The 27,746-nt window shown below is 43.3% G+C and overlaps 1 protein-coding gene across 1 annotated transcript in view; it reads left to right on the top strand.

Moving 5' to 3' along the window:
• Window positions 1-27,746, top strand: part of wfdc2 (WAP four-disulfide core domain 2) — a 269,502-nt gene that overhangs the window by 86,817 nt on the left and 154,939 nt on the right. Inside the window, exons 2-6 of the mRNA XM_068048456.1 lie at window positions 2,107-2,253; window positions 9,643-9,789; window positions 23,385-23,522; window positions 25,602-25,739; window positions 26,632-26,769. Coding sequence (XP_067904557.1) covers window positions 2,107-2,253; window positions 9,643-9,789; window positions 23,385-23,522; window positions 25,602-25,739; window positions 26,632-26,769 — 708 coding nt within the window. The remainder of the gene's footprint in view (window positions 1-2,106; window positions 2,254-9,642; window positions 9,790-23,384; window positions 23,523-25,601; window positions 25,740-26,631; window positions 26,770-27,746) is intronic.

The following is a 27,746-nucleotide window of genomic DNA, read 5'->3' as shown; positions in this document are numbered from 1 at the left end:
GTTGCAGTCACCGCGGTCACCTTTGTTTTTATAGAGGGTGATGATGTTGGCATCGCGCATGTCCTGGGGTACTGCTCCCTCGTCCCAGCACAGGCATAGCAGTTCATGTAGTGCTGAGAGTATAGCAGGCTTGGCACTCTTGATTATTTCAGGGGTAATGCTGTCCTTCCCAGGGGCTTTTCCGCTGGCTAGGGAATCAATGGCATCACTGAGTTCCGATTTGGTTGGCTGTCTGTCCAGCTCATCCATGACTGGTAGAGGCTGGGCTGCATTGAGGGCAGTCTCAGTGACAGCATTCTCCCTGGAGTACAGTTCTAGGTAGTGCTCAACCCAGCGGTCCATCTGTTTGCGTTGGTCAGTGATTATGTCCCCCGATTTAGATTTGAGGGGGGTGATCTTCTTGATGGTTGGCCCAAGAGCTCTCTTCATGCCATCATACATTCCTCTGATGTTTCCGGTGTCTGAGGCCAGCTGAATATGACTGCATAGGTGTTGCCAGTAGTCGTTTGCGCAACGCCTAGCTGTTCTTTGTGCAGTACTTCTGGCTGCTTTAAGTGCTGCGGATGTTAAATCGCTGGGGGCTTTCTTGTAGTTCAAAAGTGCAATGCGCTTAGCGGCTATGACAGGTTCCAGCTCTTCATTATGAGATTGAAACCAGTCTACATCCCACCTCAAGTAAGGGGACCAAAACTGTACGCAATACTCCAGGTGTGGTCTCACTAATGCCTTGTACAGTTGCAGCAACACTTTCCTACTTTTATACTCTATTCCTTTAGCAATAAATGCCAAAATTCCATTTGTCTTCCTTATTACCTACTGTACCTGCAAGCTAGTTTTCTGCGATTCATGCACGAGGACACCCAGATCCCTTTGCACTGAAGCATTCTGAAGTTTCTCTCCATTTAGATAATAATTTGCCTTTCTATTCTTCTGACCAAAATGGATAACCTCACACTTATCCATGTTAAACTCCATCTGCCAAATTTTGGCCCATTCACCTAACCTATCCATATTCATTTGTAAATTTCTTATTTCTTTATTGCAACTTACGATCCAACCTATTTTAGTGTCATCTGCAAATTTGGCTATAGTACCTTCTATCCCTGCATCCAAGTCATTAATATAGATTGTAAATAGTCGGGCCTGAGGACCGAACCCTGTGGCACCCCACTAGTTACATCTTGCCAACCAGAAAAAGACCCATTTATCCCGACTCTCTGTTTTCTGTTGGTTAGCCAGTCCCCTCTCCAAGCTAATAATTTGCCCTAACCCCATGTGATCTTACCTTGTGTATTAACCTTTTCAAATGCCTTCTGGAAGTCCAGATACATCTACAGGATCCCCATTATCCACTTTCCTTGTCACAGCTTCGAAGAACTCGAGAAAATTAGTCAAACACGATTTACCCTTCATAAAACCATGCTAACTCTGATGGATTGCGTTTTGACTTTCTAAATGTCCTGTTATTACTTCCTTAATAATGGATTCTAACAATTTCCCAACGACAGATGTTAAACTAACTGGTCTATAATTTCCTACTTTCTGCCTCCTTCCCTTTTAGAAACTGCCTTAATATCTCTTTATGTGGCTCTGCGTTAATCTTTGTTTGATAATATTCCTGTGAAGCACCTAGGGACATTTCACTACATTAAAGGCGCTACATAAATGCAAGTTGTTGTTGCTGAATGCTCAGAGATTCTTCGTTACTGATCTCTTACTCCCTACTGGCACAGATAGGGAGTTCAGTGGACTGGCAGTGAGTTACAAAGAAAATTACAGGCACCAGTATTGAGGAACACAGAAAGTAACAGGGATTGATATCGAGGTACACAGAGTGTAACAGGAGCTAGTATCGAGATACAACGGCAAGGCTATGGACCAGATGCTGGAAAGTGGGATTAGACCGGGCGGCTAGTTTTTTCAGCTGGCATGGACACGATGGGCTGAATGGCCTCCTTCTGTGTCGGAACTTTTCTATGGTTCTATGATTCTGTACACAGGGGCTAACAGAGATCGGCCTGGGACATGAAGGGCATCAGAGCAGGAAATGTGAGGGTCAGTTTTATATTTCACAATCTGATCCAGCTATAACTGTGATGTGTTTAGTTTCCTCAGATAAGCCGGGGAAGTGTCCTCAGAAACCTTATGGAATTGCAGTGTGTACAGAATATTGTAAGGATGACCGTGACTGCACAGGGGATATGAAATGCTGCAGTAATGGATGTGGCCACGTATGCAGATCTCCGCAAAAAGGTAAATACAAAATCCAGACGTACAGAGAATATCAGCACATTGATGTAACTTACACTGAGAGAAATACAGACTGGTAGTGAGATACAATGAGAGTAACTGTGATTGGCATTGATATATACAAAGAGTAATAGGGATAGCTATCTAGGTGCAGAGAGTAACAGAGATTGGCACCAAGGTGCACAGAGGCTAACAGGGATTGGTGTAGAGGTACATGGAGAGTTACAGGGATTGGTATTGAGGTACACAAAGTAACATAGTTTGGTATCAAGGTACATAGACAGTTACATTGGTATCGATGTACACAGAGAGTAACAAAGATTGGTATCTGGGTACACAGAGTATCCAGGGTTAGGATAAAGGTACACAGAGAGTAACTGGTGTTAGTATTGATGTACACAAAGAGTAACACAAGAGTCGTTTTGAAGGACACAGACTGTAAAAAGGATCAGAATCAATGTTCACGGAGAGTAACAGGGATCTGCATTGAGGTACATAAAGAGAAACATGGTTTGGTATTGAGTTATATGTAGAGCAAGGGGAACAGGTATCAAGATTAAACTAAACAAGGGGGGAGAGGGATCAAGCTTGGGTAGATGTAACAAATCAAGGGGTAGAGTCAAGGCAGGCGAGAAGAATAGTAATATGGGAAATGAAGGGGCAGAGAGAAAAAAACCTAAGAACACACCAAAAGTCAAGACTAGATGTTACAAAGATAACAAAAGGATAAAACTAAAGGCTCTGTATTTGAATGCACGTAGCATTCATAACAAAGTAGACGAATTGATAGCACGTATTGAAGTAAATAAATATGATCTGATAGCCATCATGGAGACATGGTTGCAAAATGACAAGGATTGGGTCCTGAATATTGAGGAGTATGTGACATTCAAGAAGAATAGGAAGGTAGGTAAAGGTGGAGGGGTAGCACTGTTAATCAAGGATGGCATTGGTGCAGTAGATAGAGATGACCTTGGTTCAGGAGATCTGGATGTAGAATCTGATTGGTGGAGATGAGTAATAGTAGGGGAAAGAAGTCACTAGTGGGAGTGGTCCCCAGGCCCCCAAACAGTAACCACAATGTAGGACAAAGTATACAAGAAGAAATATTGGGTGCTTGCGATAAAGGAGTGGCATTAATCATAGGTGATTTTAATCTACATATAAACTGGAAAAATCAGATTGGAAATAGTAGCCTCAATGAGGAGGTCATAGAATGCTTTCAAGATAGTTTCTTCAAGCAGCTCATTCTGGAGCCAATCAGAGAGCAGGTTACATGAGACTTGGTATTGTGTAATGTGACAGGATTAATTAATGACCTCAGAGTAAAGGCACCTCTAGATAGCAGCGACCACAATATGAGTGAATTTTACATTCATTTTGAAAGAGAGAAGAGTGGGTCTAAGATTAGAATTTTAAACGTGTAAAAGGGCAACCATGTGGGCATGAAAGCTGAGCTAGCTGAAGTGAACTGGGATACCAGGCATGGAGATAGATCAATAGAGAAGCAGTGGCAGACATTTAAGGGGATATTTCAGAATACTCAGAATAAGTATATTCCTACTATAAAGAAAAATTCTAAGGGGAGCACCTACCATCCGTGGTTAACTAAAGAAGTTAGAGAAAGCATCTAACTTAAGGAAAAGGCATATAATTGAGCAAAGATGAGTGGCAGTTCAGATGATTGGTCAGATTATAAAGAATGGCAGAGAATGACTAAGAGCTTAATCAGGAGAAAGAAATTAGAGTGAGAGGAAGCTAGCTAGAAATGTAAAAATGTAAAAAAGTTTCTTTTTTTTTATTCATTTACGGGATGTGGGCTTCACTGGCCAGGCCAGCATTTATTGCCCATTCCTAATTGCCCTTGAGAAGGTGGTGGTGAGCTGCCTTCTTGAACCGCTGCAATCCATGTGGGGTAGGTACACCCACAGTGCTGTTAGGTAGGGAGTTCCAGGATTTTGACCCAGCGACTGTGAAAGAATGACGATAGAGTTCCAAGTCAGGATGGTGTGTGACTTGGAGGGGAACTTGCAGGTGGTGATGTTCCCATGCATCTGCTGCTCTTGTCCTTCGAGGTGGTAGAGTTCACGGGTTTGGAACGTGCTGCCTAAGGAGCCTTGGTGTGTTGCTGCAGTGCATCTTGTAGATGGTACACATTGCTGCCACTGTGCTTCGGTGATGGAAGGAGTGAATGTTTGTAGGTGGGGTGCTGATCAAGCGGGCTGCTTTGTCCTGGATGGTGTCGAGCTTCTTGAGTGTTGTTGGAGCTGCACCCATCAAGGCAAGTGGAGAGTATTCCATCACACTCCTGACTTGTGCCTTGTAGATGGTGGACAGGCTTTGGGGAGTCAGGAGGTGAGTTACTCGCCGCAGGATTCCTAGCCTCTGACCTGCTCTTGTAGCCACAGTATTTATATGGCTACTCCAGTTCAGTTTCTGGTCAGTTTCTAGGTAGCCCCTAGGCTGTTGATAGTGGTGGATTCAGCGATGGTAATGCCATTGAATATCAAGGGGAGATGGTTAGATTCTCTCTTGTTGGAGTTGATTATTGTCTGGCACTTGTGTGGCGCAAATGCTACTTGCCACTTATCAGCCCAAGCCTGGATATTGTCCAGGTCTTGCTGCATTTCTACACGGACTGCTTCAGCATCTGAGGAGTCACAAATGGTGCTGAACATTGTGCAATCATCAGCGAACATCCCCACTTTTGACCTTATGATTGAAGGAAGGTCATTGATGAAGCAGCTGAAGATGGTTGGGCCTAGGACACTACCCTGAGGAACTCCTGCAGTGATGTCCTGGAGCTCAAATGATTGACCTCCAACAACCACAACCATCTTCCTTTGCGTTAGGTATGACTCTAACCAGCAGAGACTTTTCCCCCTGATTCCCATTGACTCCAGTTTTGCTGGGGCTCCTTGATGCCATACTCGGTCAAATGCTGCCTTGTCAAGGGCAGTCACTCTCACCTCACCTCTTGAGTTCAGCTCTTTTGTCCATGTTTGAGCCAAGGCTATAATGAGGTCAGGTGCTGAGTGGCCCTGTCGAAACCCAAACTGGGTATCACTGAGCAGGTTATTGCTAAGCAAGTGCTGCTTGATGGCACTGTTGATGACACCTTCCATCACTTTGCTGATGATTGACAGTAGACTGATGGGGTGGTAATTGGCCGGGTTGGGCTTGTCCTGCTTTTTGTGTACAGGGCATACCTGGGCAATTTTCCACATTGCAGGGTAAATGCCAGTGTTGTAGCTGTACTGGAACAGCTTGGCTAGGGGTGCGGCAAGTTCTGGGGCATAGGTCTTCAGTACTATTGCCAGAATATTGTCAGGATCCATAGCCTTTGCAGTATCCAGTGCCTTCACAAGTTTCTTGATATCACACAGAGTGAATCGAATTGGCTGAAGACTAGCATCTGTGATGCTGGGGACTTCAGGGGGAGGCCGAGATGGATCATCAACTCGACATTTCTGGCTGAAGATTGTTGCAAATGCTTCAGTCTTATCTTTCGCACTGATGTGCTGGGCTCCCCCATCATTGAGGATGGGGATATTTGTGGAGCCACCTCCTCCAGTTAGTTGTTTAATTGTCCACCACCATTCACGGCTGGATTTGGCAGGACTGTGCAGCTTAGATCTGATCCGTTGGTTATGGGATCGCTTAGCTCTGTCTATTGCATGCTGCTTATGCAGTTTGGCATGCAAGTAGTCCTGTATTGTAGCTTCACCAGGTTGACACCTCATTTTGAGGTATGCCTGGTGCTGCTCCTGGCATGCCCTCCTGCACTCTTCATTGAACCAGTGTTGGTGTCCTGGCTTGATAGTAAGTTAGAGTGGGGGATATGCTGGGCCATGAGGTTACAGATTGTGGTTGAGTACAATCCTGCTGCTGCTGATGGCCCACAGCGCCTCATGGATGCCCAGTTTTGCATTGCTAGATTTGTTCGAAATCTATCCCATTCAGCACAGTGATAGTGCCACACAACACGATGGAGGGTATCCTCAATGTGAAGGCGGGACTTCGTCTCCACAAGGACTGTGCGGTGGTCACTCCTTCCAATACAGTCATGGACAGATGCATCGGCGGCTGGCAGCTTGGTGAGGAAAAATCAAGTATGTTTTTCCTTCTTGTTGGTTCCCCCACCACCTGCCGCAGACCCAGTCTCGCAGCTATGTCCTTTAGTACTCGGCCAGCTCGGTCAGTAGTGGTGCTACCGAGCCACTCTTGGTGATGGACATTGAAGTCCCCCACCCAGAGTACATTCTGTGCCCTTGCCACCCTCAGTGCTTCCTCCAAGTGGTGTTCAACATGGAGGAGTACTGATTCATCAGCTGAGGGAGGGCGGTAGTTGGTAATCAGTAGGAGGTTTCCTTGCCCATGTTTGACCTGATGCCATGAGACTTCATGGGTTCCGGAGTCGATGTTGAGGACTCCCAGTGCAACTCCCTCCTTACTGCAGACCACTGTCCCGCCACCTCTGCTGGGTCTGTCCTTCCAGTGGGGACAGGACATACCCAGGGATGGTGATGGCAGTGTCTGGGACATTGTCTGTAAGGTATGATTCCGTGAGTATGACTATGTCAGGCTGTTGCTTGACTAGTCTGTGGGACAGCTCTCCCAACTTTGGCACAAGCCCCCAGAAGTTAATAAGGAGGACTTTGCAGGGTCGACAGGGCTGGGTTTGCCGTTGTTGTTTCCGGTGCCTAGGTCGATGCCGGGTGGTCCGTCCGGTTTCATTCCTTTTTATTGACTTCGTAGCGGTTAGATACAACTGAGTGGCTTGCTCGGTCATTTCAGAGGGCATGTAAGAGTCAACCACATTGCTGTCGGTCTGGAGTCACATGTAGGCCAGACCGGGTAAGGACAGCAGATTTCCTTCCCTAAAGGACATTAGTGAACCAGATGGGTTTTTACAACAATCGACAATGGTTTCATGGCCATCATTAGACTAGCTTTTAATTCCAGATTTATTAATGGAATTCAAATTCCACTTTCTGCTGTGGTGGGATTCAAACCCATGTACCCAGAGAAATACCCTGGGTCTCTGCAGGTATTTAAAAAAGAAAAGCATAAGTAAAGTGAGTGTTGGTCCTCAGAGAGTGAGAATAGTAGATAATAAGAAAATGGCAGATGAAATGAACAAATATTTTGCTTCTGTCTTCACTATAGAGGATACTAAAAACATTCCAGTAATAACTGTAAATCAGGAGGTGGAAGGAAGAGAGGAACTTGGTGAAATTACAATCACCAGGGAAGCGGTATTGACCAAACTGATGGAGCTGCGGATTGACAAGTCCCCGGGTCCTGATGGACTTCATCCTAGGGTCTTGAAAGAGGTGGCTAATGAGGTAGTAGATGTGTTGGAGTTAATTTTTCAAAATTCGCTAGAATCTGGAAATGTTCCACCAGATTGGAAAGTAGCAAATAGAATCCCTCTATTCAGGAAGGAGGGGGGAGGGGGAGGCAGAAGACAAGTAACTATAGGCCAGTTAGCTTGACGTCTGTCATGGGGAAGGTGTTAGAATCGATCATTAAGGAGGTTATAGCTGAGCACTTAGAAAAGCTCAAGGTAATTGGGAATAGTCAACATGGTTTTGCGAAAGGGAAATCATGTTTAACCAATTTATTGGAGTTCTTTGAAGGAGTAACACATGCTGTGGATAAAGGGGAGCCTGCTGACGTACTGTACTTGAACTTCCAGAAGGCATTTGACTGGGTGCCACATAAAAGGTTATTGCACAAAGTAGCAGCTCATGGTGTAAGGAGTAACGGATTAGCAAGGATAGAAGATTGGCTGGCTGGCAGAAAACAGAGAGTATGCATAAATGGGTCCTTTTCTGATTGGCAGGATGCAATGAGTGGAGTCCCGCACAAGTCTGTACTGGGACCTCAACTTTTTACAATTTATATCAATGACTTAGATGATGGGAGTGATGGCTTGGTAGCTAAATTTGCAGATGATACAAAGATAGGTAGGAAAGTATGTTGTGAAGAGGACATAAGGAGGTTGCAGACTGATATAGATAGGTTGTGTGAGTGGGCAAAAATCTGGCAGAGGGAGTATAATGTGGGAAAATGTGAAGTTGTTCACTTTGGTAGGAAGAATAAAAAAGCAGAGTATTACTTAAATGGAGAATGACTGCAGAATTCCGAAGTGCAGAGGGATCCAAGTGTTCTACTGCAGGAGTCACAAAAAGTTAGTATGCAGGTACAGCAAGTAATAAAGAAGGCTAATGGAATGCTATCCTTTATTATGAGAGAAATTGAAAATGAAAGTAAGGATGTTATGCTTCAGTTATACAGGGCATTGGTGAGACCGCATCTCGAATACTGTGTGCAGTTTTGGTCTCCTTACTTAATGTGAATGTGTTAGAGGCGGTTCAGAAGAGGTGTACAAGATTGATACCTGGAATGAACGGGTTGTCTTATGAGGAAAGGTTGGACAGACTGGGCTTTTTTTCACTGGAATTTAGAAGAGTGAGGGGAGACTGGATTGAAGTTTATAAGGTCTAGACAAGGTGGATGGGGAGAGGATGTTTCCTCTTGTGGGTGAGTCCAGAACTAGGGGCACTGTTTCAAAATTAGAGATGAGGAGAAATGTTTTCTCTCAAAGGGATGTGCAACTTTGGAATTCTCGACCTCAGAAGGTGGTGGAGGAGGGGTCATTGAATATTTTTAAGGCGGAGGCGGATAGATTCTTGTCAGGCAAGGGAATCAAAGATTATCGGCGTGGATGGGAATGTGGAATTCGAGACACAAACAGATCAGACATGATCTTATTGAATGGTGGAGCAGGTTCGAGGGGCCGAATGGACTACTTCTGCTCCTAATTAGTTCATATGTATGAGAGTAAAAGAGATTGGCACCAATGTACACAGAGAACAACAGGATTTGTATCGAGGTACACAGATACTAAAAGTTATTGGTATCAAGGAGCAGAAAGAGTTACTGGGAGTGGTGTCGAAGAGAGTAACAGAGATTGATATTGAGGTATGTAGTGAGTAACAGGGTTTGATACCTAGGTACACAGAGAGTAACAGTATTAGGTATTGAGGTACACAGAGAGTAACGGGTTTTATTATTTAGGTACACAGATACTTAAAGCTATTGGTATCAAAGTTTAGAGAGAGTTACTGGGAGTGGTGTTGAGGTCTGCAGAGAGTGACAGAGACTGGTATAAAGGTACACAGAGAGTAACAGGGATTGGTCTCGAGATACACAGAGAGTAACATGGATTGGGCTCGAGGTACACAGAGAGTAACAGGAATTGGTATCTTGGTACACAGAGAGTAACAGGGTTAGGCCTGGGACACGAGGGGCATCAGAACAGGAAATGTGAGGATCAGTTTTATATTTCACAATCTGATCCAGCTCTAACTGTGATGTGTTTAGTTTCCTCAGATAAGCCGGGGAAGTGTCCTCAGAAACCTCGTCGAGTTGGATCGTGTGGAGAACATTGTACAGATGACAGTGACTGCAAAGGGAAGAAGAAATGCTGCAGTAATGGGTGTGGCCATATATGTATCTCTGTTCAGAAAGGTACAACACAAAATCCAGACACACAGAGAATATTGTTATGAAAGTGCTTCTGTTTTTGTTAAATACATTTTTAAGGAACTCATAGTTAAACTGAAGAAATGTTGGGCTAGTTTTTTTCAAGAGGATCATCAAGAGAACACTGAAAGGACATGTTTCCAACAACATTTACTGGTTATCACATGACTCAAGTTAAAAGTAGAACAGAAACCCTGGTAATTGGGAAGATGTGTGCAGATAAGTGACAGCGCAGATAGTGGGCTTGCTGTTTCCATTTTCACTTTTGAACTGTTTGGAGTTGAACTTCCAAGGAGAAGAAGAGAAGAAATAAAAAGGGAGCAAACTTCCAAGGAGAGAAGGAACTTCCAAGGAGAGAAAAGAATTCCCAAGGAAGGAGAGAAGACCACAACCCAGCTCAGCTTTCCGGCACATCTCTAAAAGACCCTGAGAAGTCCACTATGTCAACTCATCTTATCTCCTGTCTTTGAAGAAAAGCTTGCTAAATTAATTCTCAACACCGCCTGAAAAGAACTGTTCTAAAAGATCCCAGTGACCCATCTACATGTTCTCAGAGGCCAGACTATATGCCAGTTTTGGAAGAAAGCATATCTCATCTGCTGTTTTTTCAAGAATGAGCAAGTATTCAGCCCAAGTATTATTTTTGTTTCTTTGTTTTTGTAAAAGAGCTCTAAAATGCAAATCCCTTTATTTTTCTGATTAACTACTGTGTCTGTGTGTGTGAGGGACTAGGTAAAAGGGAACTTTAATATTTCACTCTGTGTGTTTATGCTTTACTTCATTACTGGTTAAGACTTGTTTTATAATAAATCGTGTGTTTGATTCTGGGAAAAATAGAGTATGATTGTATGAATATACCAATTAGGAGCAGGAGTAGGCCACTCGACCCCTCGAGCCTGCTCCGCCATTCAATAAGTTCATGGCTGAACTTTTGACTCCACATTTCTACCCACCCCCGATAACCTGTCACCTCCTTGCTTATCAAGAATCTATCTACCTCTGCCTTAAAAATATTTTAAGCCTCTGCTTTCATTGTCTTTTGAGGAAGAGAATTCCAAAGACTCATGAGCCTCTGAGAGAAAAAATGTCACCTCATCTCTGTCTTAAATGGGCGACCCCTTATTTTTAAACAATGACCCCTAGTTCTAGATTCTCCCACAAGGGGAAACATCCTTTCCACATCCATCCTGTCAAGACCCCTCACGATCTTCTATGTTTTAATCAAGTCATCTCTTACTCTTCTAAAGTCCAGCAGATACAAGCCTAGCCTGTCCAACCTTTCCTCGTAAGACAGCTCGACCATTCCAGGTATTAGTCTAGTAAACCTTCTCTGAATTGTCTCCAATGCATTTACATCCTTCCTTAAATAAGGAGACCAGTACTGTACACAGTACTCCAGATGTGGTCTCACCAATGCCCTGTATAGTTGAAGCATACCCTCCCTACTTTTGTATTCAATTCCTCTCGTGATAAACGATAACATTCTATTAGCTTTCCTAATTACGTGCTGTACTTGCATACTAACCTTTTGCGATTCATGCACTAGGACACCCAGATCCATCTGTATCTCAGAGCTCTGCAATCTCTCACCATTTAGATAATATTTTTTATTCTTCCTGTCAAAATGTACAATTTCACATTTTCCCACATTATACTCCATTTGCCAGATGTTTGCACACTCACTTAACCTATCTATACTCCTTTGTAGCCTCCTTATGTCCTTTCCATAAGTTACTTTCCTATCTTTCTTTGTCTCATCAGCAATTTAGCAACCATGAAGGTCCCTTCATCCAAGTCATTTCGATAAATTGTAAAAAGTTGAGACCCCAGCACAGATCCCTGTGGCACACCACTCGTTACACCTTGCCAACCAGAAAATGACCTATTTATGTCTACTCTCTGTTTCCTGTGAGATAGCCAATCTTCTATCCATGCCAGTATGTAACCCCCTACACCATGAGCTTTTATTTTCTGCAATAGCCTTTGATGTGGCACCTTACCAAATGCCTTCTGGAAATCTAAGTACAATACATCCACCAGTTCGCCTTCATCCACAGCACATGTAACTCCCTCAAAGAACTCCAATAAATTGGTTAAACATGATTCCCTTTCACAAAACCATGTTAACTCTGCCTGATTACCTTGAATTTTTCTAAGTGCCCTGCTATAATGTCTTTAATAATAGTTTCTAACATTTTCCCTAAGACAGATGTTAAGCTAACTAGACTGTAGTTTCCTGTTTTCTGTCTGCTTCCCTTTTTGAATAAAAGAGTTACATTCGCTATTTTCCAATCTAACGGAACCTTCCCTGAATCTGGGGAATTTTGGAAAACATAAACTAATGCATCAACTATCTCACTAGCCACTTCTTTTAAGACTCTAGGATGCAGTCCATTAGGACCTAGGGACTTTTCAGCCCGCAGGTCCAACAGTTTGTTCTGTACTACCTCCCTGATTGTAATTTTCCTGAGTTCCTCACTCCCTTCCATTTCCTGACTTACTGCTAATACTGGGATGTTACTTGTATCCTCAATAACGAAGACTGATGCAAAATACCTGTTCAATTCATCTTCCATTTCCGTATTATCCATTGTTAATTCCCCAGACTCACTTTCTATAGGACCAACACTTACTTTGTTAACTTTGCTTTTTAAAATATCGATAGAAACTCTTACTATCTGTCTTTATATTTCTAGCTAGCTTTCTCTCATACTCTAATTTTGCCTTCCTTATCAATATTTTAGTCATTCTTTGCTGCTTTTTATATTCTGTCCAATCTTCTGACCTACCAACCACCTTTGCGCAATTATAGGCTTTTTCTTTAAGTTTGATACTATAATTAACTGTTTTAGTTAACCACGGATGGCTGGTCCCACCCTTGGAATTTTTCTTTCTCATTGAAATAGATCTATTCTATGTATTCTGAAATACCCCCTTAAATGTTTGCCACTGCTTATCTATTGGCCTATCTGATAACCTAATTTTCCAGTTCACTTTAACTAGCTCTGCTTTCATAATTGCCCTTATTTAAGTTTAAAATACTAGTCTTGGACTCATTCTTCTTTCCCTTTTACTGAATGTAAAATTCAATCATATTATGATTGCTGCTACCTCGGGGTGCCTTAATTGTGAGGTCATTAATTAATCTTACCTCGTTGCACAATAACAGGACTAATATAGCCTGCTCTCTGGTTGGCTCCAGAACATACTGTTCCAAGAAATTATCCCGAAAACATTCTATGTACTCCTCATCTAGGCTACCTCAGCCCATCTGATTTTTCCAGTCTATATGTAGGTTAAAATCCCCCATAATTATCACCGTACCTTTCTGACAAGCTGCCATTATTTCTTCCTTTATACCCCGTCCTACAGTGTGGTTAATGTTAGGTGGCCTGTACACCACTCCCACAAGTGTCATCTTGCCTATTTGATTTCTCATTTCGACCCAAACTGCTTCGACATCCTGGTTTCCTGAATTTAGGTTATCCCTCTCTATTGTGCTAATACCATCATTAATTAACAGAGCTACCCCTCCACCTTTTCCTAGCTTCCTGTCCTTTCTAAATGCTATATACCCTTCAATATTCAGGTCCCAATCTATGTCGCGCTGCAGCCATGTCTCTGTAATGACTATCAGATCGTATTTATTTATTCCTATTTGCACTCAGTTCATCTGTCTTATTTCGAATGCTACGTACATCAGATACAGAACCTTTAGTTTTGTCCTTTTATTATTTTTGTAACCTTTAGCCTTATCTGTTGATTTACTCTTAGATTTGTACTCTCTGTCCCTTCCTGTCATGGTCTGTTTATCATTTCCCATATTAATACCTTTCTCTCTAGCCTTGTCTCTACTCCTTGATTTACCATATCTTCCCAAATTTGATCCCTTGCCCCCATTATTCAGTTTAAAACCTTCTCTACTTCCCTCGTTATGCGGCTCGCTAGAAGCTGCCCCAGCGCAGTTCAGGTGTAGACCGTCCCAATGGTACAGCCACCACTTTCCCCAGTACTGGTGCCAGTGCCCCATGAACCGGAACCTACTTCTACCACACCAGTCTTTGAATCATGCATTAATTTGTCTAATCTTATTTGCCCTCAGCCAATTTGCATGTGACTCAGGTAATAGTCCAAAGATTACTATTTTTGAGGTTCTGCTTCTTAATTTGGTGCCTAGTTCCTCATACTGACTATGCAGAACCTCTTTCCTTGTCCTGCCTATGTCGTTGATACCCACATGGACCACGACGACTGGATCCTCCCCCTCCCACTGTAAGTTCCTCTCCAGCCTTGAGCAGATGTCCTGAACCCTGGCACCGGGCAGGCAACACAGCCTTCTGGACTCTCGCTCTTTACTGTAGAGAATAGTGTCAATCCCCCTAACTATACTGTCCCCTACTACCACTGCATTCCTTTTTTCTCCCTCCATTTGAATGGTTTCCTGTACGATGGTGCCATGGTCAGGTTGCTCATCCACCCTGCAGCCCCCACTCTCATCCAAACAAGCTGAAAGAGCCTCAAACCTGTTGGACAATCACAAAGGCTGAGCCTCCTGCACTCCTGCCCTCTGGCTCCCCTTATCTGCCTCAGCTGCAGCCACACTCTCCTGTCACTGACCACTGACTAAATCAGAAGACCCTATCCAAAGGGATGTGACTGCCTCCTGGTACAAAATGTCCAGGTAACTTCCCCCTCCCTGATGTGTCGCAATGTCTGCAGCTCGGACTCCAGTTCAACAACCTTGAGCCAAAGCTCTTCGAGCCGCAAACATTTACTGCAGACGTGTTTGCTCTGGATCACACTGGCATCCAGGAGCCCCCACATGCTACAGCTGTGACACATCACCTGTCCTGCCATCCTTAATGTGTTTTCATTAACTACTTAATTATTTTATTCAATTATTTATTTTATTTTCCTCTTTTATATATTTTATGAAGCTTACCACGAGTTCCTTCACTATTTTAAACATTGGGATTAGAATGGACCTTAATTACTTACCAGATACTCACCAAACAGGTAGCTTCTTCCCAAACCAATCACCTACCTGCTTGCCTGTGATGTCACACTTGATTTTCTTGAACAACCTCATTCCACTGAACTGGATTGGATAGAGGATAGTCTCTCACTGCTCTCCCCGCTCTCACTGCTCTCCCCGCTCTCACTGCTCTCCCCGTTCTCACTGCTCTAACTGTTCTTACTGCTCTCCCCGCTCTCACTGCTCTCACTGCTTCCCTGCTGTCACCGCTCTCACCGCTCTCACTGCTCTCCCCGCTCTCACTGTTCTCACTGCTTCCCTGCTCTCACCGCTCTCACTGCTCTCACTGCTCTCCCCGCTCTCACTGTTCTCACTGCTTCCCCGCTCTCCCCGCTCTCCCCGCTCTCCCCGCTCTCCCCGCTCTCCCCGCTCTCACCGCTCTCACTGCTCTCACTGCTCTCACCGCTCTCACTGCTCTCCCCCTCTTTCCGCACTCCCCTTGAAGTGAAGCCTCTCCTGCTCTCCATGCTATTTTTGAAATGAAGCCTCTCCCTACTTTCCGCGCTCTTTTTGAAGTGAAACCTCTCCCCACTCTCCATGTTCATTTTAAAATGAAGCCTCTCCCCGCTTTCTGTGTTCTTTTGGAAATGAAGTCACTCCCCGCACTCCGTGTTCTTTTTGAAATTAAGCCTTTCCCCGCACTCCACGCTCTTTTTGAAATGAAGCCTCTCCCCCTCTTCGTACTCTGTTTGAAATGAAGACTTTCCTTGCACTCTGCGCTCTTGTATCAGTCCATCTTCTTGCCCGTCTTGTTAAGTCAGAAAATTTAAATATTGTTGTGTCCTCTGGAGAAGTGGGTCTGGAATAAACAGTACAATCCTTCCACCTCGGTTGTAACATATAATTGGGGCTCTTTCTGGGATAAACACAATGTTGATGACATACAATTGTAAGTGGGGTGATAATAATTGAAAAAGGAAAAATAAAGAAAAGAACCAAGTTTCTTGTGCAGTAGAATAAAGTTTACTCAACCGTAATATCTTTAACAGCTGCTGCGACTTTTCTGGGCAAGGACAATGTATCCCTGAGTGATTTGAGGAATTTAACCAAGGTTAAGCTAATAGCATTGACAGCAAAATTGGAGTTCACGTTAAAACTAGGAACTAAGAAAGCAGATGTAATTAATGTAATAGCACAGCATTTAGAATTGGAAAAAGAAGAAAGTTTACCAGAGGGTAGTGCCATTGATTTGATAAACTCAGTTACAGATGAAGCAGCTTGAATTTGACAAAGAGAAAGAAATGGAAAAACTTAAGTTTCAACAGGAAAAAGAATTGAAAAAACTTGAGCTTGAAAAAGAATTGACAATGAAGAAACTTTAACTTGAGGAAAAGGAAAGGGAAAGGGAAAAAGAAAGAGAAAGAGAAGAAAGGGAATTTGAATTTAAAAGGATGGAACTAGGACAAAGGGGTAATCTTGGCTCCAAGGAAAGTTCTGGTGAGGAAAGATCTGTCTCCAGCCTAGGACCCAGTGGAGAGCTGTTTAAATTTATACAAGCTCTCCCTATGTTTGAGGAAAGGGACGTAGAGGCATTTTTCATTTCTTTTGAAAAGATAGCCAAACAGATGAAGTGGCCAAAGGAAAGCTGGACACTGCTTAAGCAAAGCAGGTTGATGGGCAGAACTCACTACGTTTATGCCATGCTTTCTAAGGAGGCTTCTGCAGATTATGAGATGGCAAAAAAGGCGATATTCGCTACATATAAGTTAGTCCCTGAAGCGTCCAGGCAGAAATTTCAGAACATCCGGAGATTGGCTGGGCAGATATATATAGAATTTGAGAGGGTAAAGCAAATTAATTTTGATCATTGGATTCAGGCACTAAAGATGGAAGCCACCTTAGGGAACTAACACTCCCTCCATTAGTAAGAACTCATGTAGAGAACCAGAAGGTTTCAATGGCCTGACAGGAGCTGGAAATTGCTGATGATTATAAGCTTGTGTATGAGCCCAAACTCTTTGTCTGTCACCACCACAAACCTGAGAAGGATAGAAGGTGGGAGGGTGGGAGGAAGTGAAGGAAATTAGTATTAGTAAGTAAATTAAAGCACATGGGATAGGAGGTAATATACTGGCATGGATTAAGGATTGGTTAACAGGCAGAAAACAGAGAGTAGCAATAAATGTGTCATTCTTGCATTGGCAGTCTGTGACTAGTGGGATCAGTACTTGGGCCCTAGCAGTTCACAATATATATCAATGATTTGGATGGCGGGACCAAATGTCATATTTTCAAGTTCATAGGTGACATAAAACTAGGTGGGAATGTGTGTTGTGAGGAAGATGCAAACCAGCTTCAAAGGGATTTGGACAGACTTAGTGAGTGGGCAAGAACGTGGCAGATGGAATATAATGTGGAAAAATGTGAGGTTATCCATTTTGGTAGGAGGAACAGATGTGCAGAGTATTTCTTAAATGGTAAGAGATTAGAAAGTGTAGATGTACAAAGAGAACTGGGTGTCCTTGTCAATAAGTCATGGAAAGGTAACATGCAGGTGCAGCAAGTAATTAGGAAGGCTAATGGTATGTTAGACTTTATCGCAAGAGGATTTGAGTACAGGATTAGTGAAGTCTTGCTTCAATTGTATAGAACCTTGGTTAGACCGCACCTGGAGTACTGTATGCAGTTTTGGTCCCCTTGCCTTGGGAAGGATATTATTGCCATAGAGGGAATGCAATAAAGGTTCACCAGACTTGTTCCCGGGATGGCAGGACTGTCCTATGAAGAGAGATTGGTGAAACTGGGCCTGTATTCTCCAGAGTTTCGAAGAATGAGAGGTGATCTCATTGAAACCTACAAAATACTAAAAGGGATAGACAGGGTGGATGCAGGTAAAATGCTTGGTTGGGGAGTCTAGAACCAGTGGATATAATTTCAAAATAAGGGGGAAGCCACTTAGGACCGAGATGAGAAGAGGATAGTGTGGGAAAAAGGCATTGAAGTGGATGATCAGCCATGATCGTATTGAATGGTGGAGCAGGCATGATGGGCTGAATGGCCTACTTCTGTTCCTATGTTCCTATGAAAGGAAAGCAAGTAACTGGGGACAAGAAGTGACAGATGGGAATGTCTTAGGATCTCCTCCTCAGGCAAGAAAGAAAGAAACTAAGGGTGGAAGTGAGGTCTGCAAGCCTAAGTGTTACTATTGTCACAAGGTGGGACACCTTTGTGCAGAATGCTGGAGGTTGTGGGGTAAACCCATGGGACTTATTGGGGTACACAAAGCTAATGCAGAGAGAGGGGTCCTGACCAAGAGTTTGACAGATCAGGCTGTAGCTCTGACTGCAGCTGTAAGGCCAAATACAAAACTAATGTGAGCACAGGGGTCATAAATAAGATACCTGAGAGTTACAGGGAATTCTTGTTGAAAGGAAAAGTAATTCCTTATCCCTAAAGTGAGCAGGGAAACCTATATTATACTAAAGGATATAGGAGCCACCCAAACTCTTTTGCTGGGGAAAGGCATACATTTCCACCAGAGAGTGCACTAAACGCTAAAGGTTTAGTGACTAGTATTGGCTAGGAGTATATACCCCTACCTTTGTATCAGTTGCACCTTGAGTGTGACCTAATGTCTGGAATGGTAACAGTAGGGGATGTCCATAGTTTGCCAGTAGATGGAGATTATCTACTCCTGGGGAATGATTTGACCAGAGCAAAAGTAGTAGCTTCTCCAGTAGTCGCAAAAAACCAAGTGAAGTTAAAGAGAAAAAACAGTTGCAGGAAAAGGTTCTAGGATTTTTTCCTTCACGTATAGTAACCCGAGCAATGGCTAAAGAAGTTCCACTGTCAGAGGTAAAATTGACACCAGATAGCCGAATATGTGAAACTTTCATTGGGGATTTGGATAATCCAAAGGAAATGTTTAATAAGTCTTCTCTGGTCAAGGCTCTGCAAGCTGATCCAGAATTAAATAAAGTGACACAACCAACTTGAACAGAAGCTGAGGCAGAAGGAGTTCCAGAAGGCTATTATATTAATAATGGGATTCTGATGTGGAAGTGGAGACCTCCTCACAGACCTGTGGATGAAGAATTGATGGGAGTTCATCAGATAGCAGTACCGCCAAGAACTATTAAGGATAGTGCATGAAATTCGTATAACAAGACATTTGGGGATGCTGAAGACCAAATCACGTATCGGTCGACATTTTCACTGGCCAGGTCTTTCCAAGGACATGGTGCAGTTTTGTAAAACGTGCCATATGTGCCAAATTGTGGGAAAACTGCAACCTGCCATAAAACCTCTGATTCCCATACCAATATTTGGGGAACCATTTAGTAGGGTGTTGGTAGACTGTGTAGGACCTTTACTGAAATCAGAAGTGGGACATCAATATATACTCACTATCATGGATATGGCTACTCAGTTCCCAGAGGCCATTCCCTTGAGAACAATTTCTGCTAAGGTAATGGTAGCGAAGTTAACCCAGTTTTTCACTAAATATGGATTACCGATTGGGATTCAGTTGAATCAAGTTTCCAATTCTATGTCTAATAAAGGGGCGGCATAGTGGCGCAGTGGTTAGCACTGCAGCCTCACAGCTCCAGCGACCCGGGTTCAACTCTGGGGACTGCCTGTGTGGAGTTTGCAAGTTCTCCCTGTGTCTGCGTGGGTTTCCTCCGGGTGCTCCGGTTTCCTCCCACAAGCCAAAGACTTGCAGGTTGATAGGTAAATTGGCCATTATAAATTGCCCCTAGTATAGGTAGGTGGTAGGGAAATATAGGGACAGGTGGGGATGTGGTAGGAATATGGGATTAGTGTAGGATTAGCATAAATGGGTGGTTGATGGTCGGCACAGACTCGGTGGGCCGAAGGGCCTGTTTCAGTGCTGTATCTCTAAACTAAACTAAACTAAACTTTTTCAGGAAGTTATGGGTAATTTGGGTATAACACAGTTAAAGTTTTCAGCATGCCACCCACAGACACCAGGGGCTTTAGAAAGGTACTATCAGACCCTCAAAACGATGATCAGGACATACTGTCACGAAGAACCCCATGATTTGGATAAAGGGCTAGAATTTCTTTTGTTTGCCACTAGGAGTTCACCTAATGAATCTACTGGTTTAAGTCCTTTTGAATTAGTTTACAGACATGAGATAGCAGGTCCTCTAAAACTAATCAAAGAAAGTTTTTCACAACACAGGGATGAATCTTCTCTGTTAGATCATGTATCCCTGTTCCGAGAATGGCTCATGAGCTTGCAAAGTGGCTCAGGAACACTTTAAAGCTTCCCAAACAACTATGAAGAAATGGGCAGACAAGCATGCTGAGACCGGAACATTTCAACCAGGGGATGAGGTGTTAGTATTACTGCCTTTACAGAGTGAACTGTTGAAAGCACGGTGCAGTGGTTCATATAAAGTGCTCAAGAGAATTGGCAAAGTAAATTATTTGATTGACACCCCAGTTCCCCAGAAAATGAATTGTCTGTTTCATATCAATATGTTAAAACAATATTATCGCCGGGAGGAGGATAAGCAAGCACAGGTATATCAGGTAATAGGGATAGTGAAGGATGAAAGGGCTAGTGAAGATGAGGCAGAAGGAGGCCCAGAGAATTCTCAAATTCAACTTCCCATTATTCAGTTAGCCAATACTGAATTGTTAGGGAAATTGAACACTATGCTTTCATATTTTGATGCAGAACAACAAGAAGACTGAACAAGGCAACTCACAGCATTTAAAAGAATCTGTAAGGATAAGCCAGAATGTACGACCTTAGCCACACATGTTGTGGATGTAGGGGAATTCTTTTCTATAAAACAGCATCTTTATCGCTTAAGTCCAGAGAAACAGGCCCAGGTAAAAGCAGAAATCAGATCCATGCTGGAAAGCCACCTAATAGAATCCAGTCAAAGCAGCTGGAGTTTCCCAGTGGTATTAGTGCCTAAATCTGATGGTTCAACTAGACTTTACATAGACTACAGAAAAGTTAATACATTAAAAAAGATAGACTCCTACCCAATTCCTCGTTTGGAAGACTGTACTGACAGAGTGGGTAGTCCCATGTGTCTTACAAAAATAGATTTGTTAAAGGGATATTGGCAAGTTCCTTAACACTCCGAGTTAAAGATCGGTCTTTGTCACACCGGTCTGTCTTTTCCAAAGCCGAATGATGCCATGCAGGCAAGGGGATAATCCATCACTTTTCAGAGACTGGTGAACCCAATGGTAGCCAGTGTTCCTAACTGTGTGGTTTACCTTGATGATGTGCTGGTCCAAAGTGACACTTGGAAGGACCACTTGGAACAACCGGGGCGGGGTGGGGGGGGGGGGGGGGGGAGGGGCTCTGTTTGGAAGGTTGCAATTGGCTGATTTGGATAACTTTGTGGAAAAATTTAAAGATCAGAAGGCCAGACTATTCCGATGAAGTTTACTATTACAGTCCTATCACTTAAAGATTATTCACATTGCGAGCCAAAATAATATTATTGCAGATGCTTTATCGAAAATCTAACTTTCATTTGAGTTACCTGAATAAAAAGAGGGTACAGAGCAGAATTGTATTAACTACAGGTAAAGAGTGAAGGGGAATGAGCGTGAAAATGTTTTAAAACGTTAAAATGACGTTTCATTCCTTCAGACATTATGAAAGTGCTTCTGTTTCTGTTAAATATATTTTTTGAGGAATTCATTGTCAAGCTGAAGAAATGTTGGGCCAGTTTTTTTCAAGAGGATCATCAAGAGAACACTGAAAGGACTTGTTTCCAACAACATTTACTGGTTATCGCATGACTCAAGTTAAAAGTAGAACAGAAAACCTGGTAATTGGGGAAGATGTGTGCAGATAATTGACAGCCCAGAAGGTGGACTTTCTGTTTCCAGTTTCACTTTTGAATTGTTTGGAGTTGGAGAAGAGAACTTCCAAGGAGAGAAGAGAATTCCCAAGGAAGGAGAGATCACAACCCAGCTCAGCTTTCCAGCACCTCTCTTAAAGAGCCTGAGAAGTTCACTATGTCAACTCATCTCATCTCCTGTCTTTGAAGAAAAACCTGTTAAATAACTTCTCAACACCGCCTGAAAAGAACTGTACTCTTAGGAAGGGAGTTCCAGGATTTTGACCCAGTGACAGTGAAGGAACAGCAATAAAGTTCCAAGTCAGGATGGTGTGTGGCTTGGAGGGAAACTTGCAGGTGGTGGTGTTCCCATGCAACTGCTGCCCTTGTCCTTCTACGTGGTAGGGTCCACGGGTTTGGAAGGTGCTGCACTGCACCTTATAGATGGTACACACTGCTGTCACTGTGCGTTGGTGGTGGAGGGAGTGAATGTTTGTGGATGGTGTGCCAATCAAGCAGGCTGCTTTGTCCTGGATGGTGTCAAGCTTCTTGAGTGTTGTTGGAGCTGCACCAATCCAGGCAAGTGGAGTGTATTCCATCACACTCCTGACTTGTGCCTTGTAGATGGTGGACAGGCAAGTGGAGTCAGGAGGTGAGTTACTCGCCACAGAATTCCTAGCCTCTGACCTGCTCTTGTAGCCACAGTATTTATGTGGCTACTCCATTTTAGTTTCTGGTCAATGGTAGCTCCCAGCATGTTGATCGGGGGGGATTCAGCGATCGTAATGCCATTGAATGCCAAAGGGAAATGGTTAGATTCTCTCTTGTTGGAGATGGTCATTGCCTGGCACTTGTGTGGCATTAATGTTATTTGCCACTTATCAGCCCAAGCCTGGATATTGTCCAGGTCTTGCTATATCTGGACACGGGTTGTTATAGTATCTGAGGGGTCGCAAATGGTGCTGAACATTGTGCAATCATCAGCGAACATCCCCACTTCTGACCTTATGATTGAAGGAAGGTCATTGATGAAGCAGCTGAAGATTGTTGGGCCTAGGACACTACCCTGAGGAAGTCCTACAGTGATATCCTGGGACTGATGAATGCCCTCCAACAAACACAACCATCTTTCTTTGCACTAGGTATGACTCCAACAACGGAGAATTTTCCTCTTGATTCCCATTGACTTCAATTTTGCAAGGGTTCCTTGATGCCATACTCGGACAAATGCTGCCTTGATGTCAAGGGCAGCCACTCTCACCTCACCTCTTGAGTTCAGCTCTTTTGTCCATGTTTGAACCAAGGCTGTAATGATGTCAGGAGCTGAGTGGCCCTGGCGGAACCTAAACTGAGCATCAGTATTGAGGTACACAGATACTGAAAGACATTGGTAAAAAGGTTCAGAGAGAATTAAAGAGAGTGGTGTTGAGGTATGCAAAGAGTGACAGAGACTGGTATTGAGGTACACAGAGTAAAAGGGTATGATACTGAGGTAGACAGAATAATAGGAATTGATAACGAGGTACACAGATTAACAGGGATTGGTACCAAGATACACAGAGTAACAGGGATTGGTATCAAGGCACATGGAGAGTAACAGGGATTGGTGAGATACACAGAAAGTAGCAGGGATTGGTTTCTTTGTACATAGAGAGTAACAGGGATCAGCCCGGGACACGAGGGACATCAGAGCAAGAAATGTGAGGGTCAGTTTTATATTTCACAATCTGATCCAGCTCTAACTGTGATGTGTTTGGTTTCCTCAGCTAAGCCGGGGAAGTGTCCTCTGAAACCTCGTCGAGTTGGACTGTGTGGAGAATATTGTACAGACGACAGTGACTGCAAAGGGAATAAGAAATGCTGCAGTAATGGGTGTGGCCATATATGTATCTCTGTTCAGAAAGGTACAACACAAAATCCAGACACACAGAGAATATCAGCACATTGATATAACTTACACTGAGAGAAACACAGATCGGCAGCGAGATACAGTGAGAGTAAAAGTGACTGCAAATGAGATACAGTGAGAGTAAGAGTAACGAGCAGAGAGTGCAGTGAAAGAAACAGTGACTGGTGTTGAGGAACACAGAAGTTTACCGGGATTGGTGCTGAGGTACACAGAGTAACTGGGATTAGTAGAGCATTGGGGGTTGGTATTGATGTACATAAAGGTAAACAGGGTTTGCTATGTTAGTACACAGAGGAACAGGGATAGTTATTGAGGTGCAAGCAGAGTTACAGGGATTGGCATCAATGTGTGCAGAGAGTAGCAGGGGTTGTATCGAGGTGCACAGAGAGTAGCAGGGATTCATAATGAGGTATAAAGCCTTCAAGAGCGTTTGGATACAGATACACAGAGAATAACAGGGATTGATATCAAGGGACACAGAGAGTAACTGGGATTGATACCGAGATACATGGGGAGTAACAACGATTCTTTTTGAGGAACACCGAGAGTAACAGGGATTAGTATTGGGGTACAAAGAGAGTAAACAGGATTCATATCAATTTAGTTTAGTTTAGTTTAGTTTAGAGATACAGCACTGAAGCAGGCCCTTCGGCCCACCGAGTCTGTGCCAACCATCAACCACCCATTTTATACTAATCCTACCCTAATTCCATATTCCTACCACATCTCCACCTGTCCCTATATCAACCTGCAAGTCTTTGGAATGTGGGAGGAAACCGGAGCACCCGGCGGAAACCCACGCAGACACAGGGAGAACTTGCACACTCCACACAGGCAGTACCCAGAATTGAACCCGGGTCGCTGGAGCTGTGAGGCTGCGGTGCTAACCACTGCGCCACTGTGCCACCTAATTTACGCAGAGAGTAACAGAGCTTGATATCGAGGTATACACAGAGTAAGAGTGATTGGTGTCGAGGTACACAGAGAGTAACAGGGATTGGTATTGAGGTACACAGAGAGTAACAGGGATTGGTATTGAGGTACACAGAGAGTAACAGAGATTGTTACCAAGGCACAAAGAGTAACAGGGATTTGTATCTAGGTATACAGAGAGTAATGGATTAGTATCTCAGTATACAAAGAGTTACAGGGTTTAGTATTGGGGCACAAAAAGTAAATGGATTGATATCAAATTGCACAGAGAGTAACAAGGATTGGTGTCAAGGTACACAGAGAATAACAGGATTAATATCAATGTACATGGAGAGTAACAGAGCTTGATATCAAGGTATACACAGAGTAACAGGGATTGGTGTTGAGGTACACAGAGAATAACAGGATTAATATCAATGTACATGGAGAGTAACAGAGCTTGATATCAAGGTATACACAGAGTAACAGGGATTGGTGTTGAGGTACACAGAGAATAACAGGATTGATATCAATGTACATGGAGATTAACAGAGCTTGATATCAAGGTATACACAGAGTAACAGGGATTGGTGTTGAGGTACACAGAGAATAACAGGATTGATATCAATGTACATGGAGAGTAACAGAGCTTGATATCAAGGTATACACAGAGTAACAGGGATTGGTGTTGAGGTACACAGAGAAGCAGTGAGTGATAGTGAGGTACATAGAGAGTAACAGGGGTTGTTATTGAGGTACACAGAGAGTAACAGGATACAGTATTGAGGTACACATAGAAGAATAGGAATTGATATTGAGGTACAGTAGGGGAAATGGGATTGGTACCAAGATACATAGAGAGTAACAGGGGTTGTTATTGAGGGACACAGAGAGTAACAGGGGTTGTTATTGAGGGACACAGAGAGTAACAGGATACAGTATTGAGGTACACATAGAATAATAGGAATTGATATCGAGGTACAGTAGGGGAAATGGGATCAGTACCAAGCTACATAGAGAGTAACAGGGATTGGTATTGAGGGACACGGAGTAACAGGGATTGGCCGGGGACACGAGGAGCATCAGAGCAGGAAATGTGATGGTCAGTTTTATATTTCACAATTTGATCCAGCTCTAACTGTGATGTGTTTGGTTTCCTCAGATAAGCCGGGGAAGTGTCCTCAGAAACCTCGTCGAGTTGGATCGTGTGGAGAATATTGTACAGACGACAGTGACTGCAAAGGGAATAAGAAATGCTGCAGTAATGGGTGTGGCCATACATGTATCTCTGTTCAGAAAGGTACAACATAAAATCATACAGTGAGAGCAACAGTGACTGCAAATGAGATACAGCGTGAGTAAGAGTAACGAGCAGAGAGTGCAGTGAAAAAAACAGTGACTGGAATTGAGGTACACAGAGAGTAACAGGGATTGGTATTGACGGTCACAGAGAGTAACAGGGATTGGTATTGAGGTACACAGAGAGTAACAGGGATTGGTATTGAGGTATACAGAGAGTAACAGAGATTGTTACCAAGGCACAAAGAGTAACAGGGATTTGTATCTAGGTATACAGAGAGTAATGGATTAGTGTCTCAGTATACAAAGAGTTACAGGGTTTAGTATTGGAGCACAAAAAGTAAAAGGGATTGATATCAAGCTGCACAGAGAGTAACAAGGATTGGTGTCAAGGTACACAGAGAATAACAGGGTTGATATCAATGTACATGGAGAGTAACAGAGCTTGATATCAAGGTATACACAGAGTAACAGGGATTGGTGTTGAGGTACACAGAGAATAACAGGATTGATATCAATGTACATGGAGAGTAACAGAGCATGATATCAAGGTATACACAGAGTAACAGGGATTGGTGTTGAGGTACGCAGAGAAGCAGTGAGTGATAGTGAGGTACATAGAGAGTAACAGGGGTTGTTATTGATGTACACAGAGAGTAACAGGATACAGTATTGAGGTACACATAGAATAATAGGAATTGATATTGAGGTACAGTAGGGGAAATGGGATTGTTACCAAGATACATAGAGAGTAACTGGGGTTGTTATTGAGGGACACGGAGTAACAGGGATTGGCCGGGGACACGAGGGGCATCAGAGCACGAAATGTGATGGTCAGTTTTATATTTCACAATTTGATCCAGCTCTAACTGTGATGTGTTTGGTTTCCTCAGATAAGCCGGGGAAGTGTCCTCAGAAACCTCGTCGAGTTGGACTGTGTGGAGAATATTGTACAGACGACAGTGACTGCAAAGGGAATAAGAAATGCTGCAGTAATGGGTGTGGCCATACATGTATCTCTGTTCAGAAAGGTACAACACAAAATCATACAGTGAGAGTAACCATGACTGCAAATGAGATACAGCGTAAGAGTAACGAGCAGAGAGTGCAGTGAAAAAAACAGTGACTGGCATTGAGGTACACAGAGAGTAACAGGGATTGGTATTGAGGGTCACAGAGAGTAACTGGGATTAGTCTCAAGGTGCACAGAGAGTATTAGGGGTTAGTATTGATGTACACAAAGGCAAACAGGGTTTGCTATGGAAGAACACAGAGGAACAGGGATAGTTATTGAGGTGCAAAGAGTTACAGGGATTGGCATCAATGTGCGCAGAGAGTAGCAGGGGTTGTATCGAGGTGCACAGAGAGTAGCAGGGATTCATAATGAGGTATAAAGCCTTCAAGAGCGTTTGGATACAGATACACAGAGAATAACAGGGATTGATATCAAGGGACACAGAGAGTAACTGGGATTGATACCGAGATACATGGGGAGTAACAGCGATTCTTTTTGAGGAACACCGAGAGTAACAGGGATTAGTATTGGGGTACAAAGAGAGTAAACAGGATTGATATCAATTTACACAAACAACAACAACAAGAAATGCTGGAATCACTCAGCAGGTCTGGCAGCATCTGTGGAAAGAGAAGCAGAGTTAACGTTTCGTGTCAGTGACCCTTCTTCGGAACCTGTTTTGCTTTTATTGATATCAATTTAGTTTAGTTTAGTTTAGTTTAGAGATACAGCACTGAAGCAGACCCTTCAGCCCACCGAGTCTGTGCCAACCATCAACCACCCATTTTATACTAATCCTACCCTAATTCCATATTCCTACCACAGCTCCACCTGTCCCTATATTCTCCTACCACCTACCTATATTAGGGGCAATTGCTAATGGCCAATTTACCTATCAACCTGCAAGTCTTTGGAATGTGGGAGGAAACCGGAGCACCCGGAGAAAACCCACGTAGACACTGGGAGAACTTGCAAACTCCACACAGGCAGTAC

Source organism: Heterodontus francisci, chromosome 16 (assembly GCF_036365525.1).
Source record: "Heterodontus francisci isolate sHetFra1 chromosome 16, sHetFra1.hap1, whole genome shotgun sequence".
Taxonomy (NCBI): Eukaryota; Metazoa; Chordata; class Chondrichthyes; order Heterodontiformes; family Heterodontidae; genus Heterodontus; species Heterodontus francisci.
The sequence above is the reverse complement of the archived record's forward strand: the minus strand, read 5'-3'. Positions and strand labels throughout refer to the sequence as shown.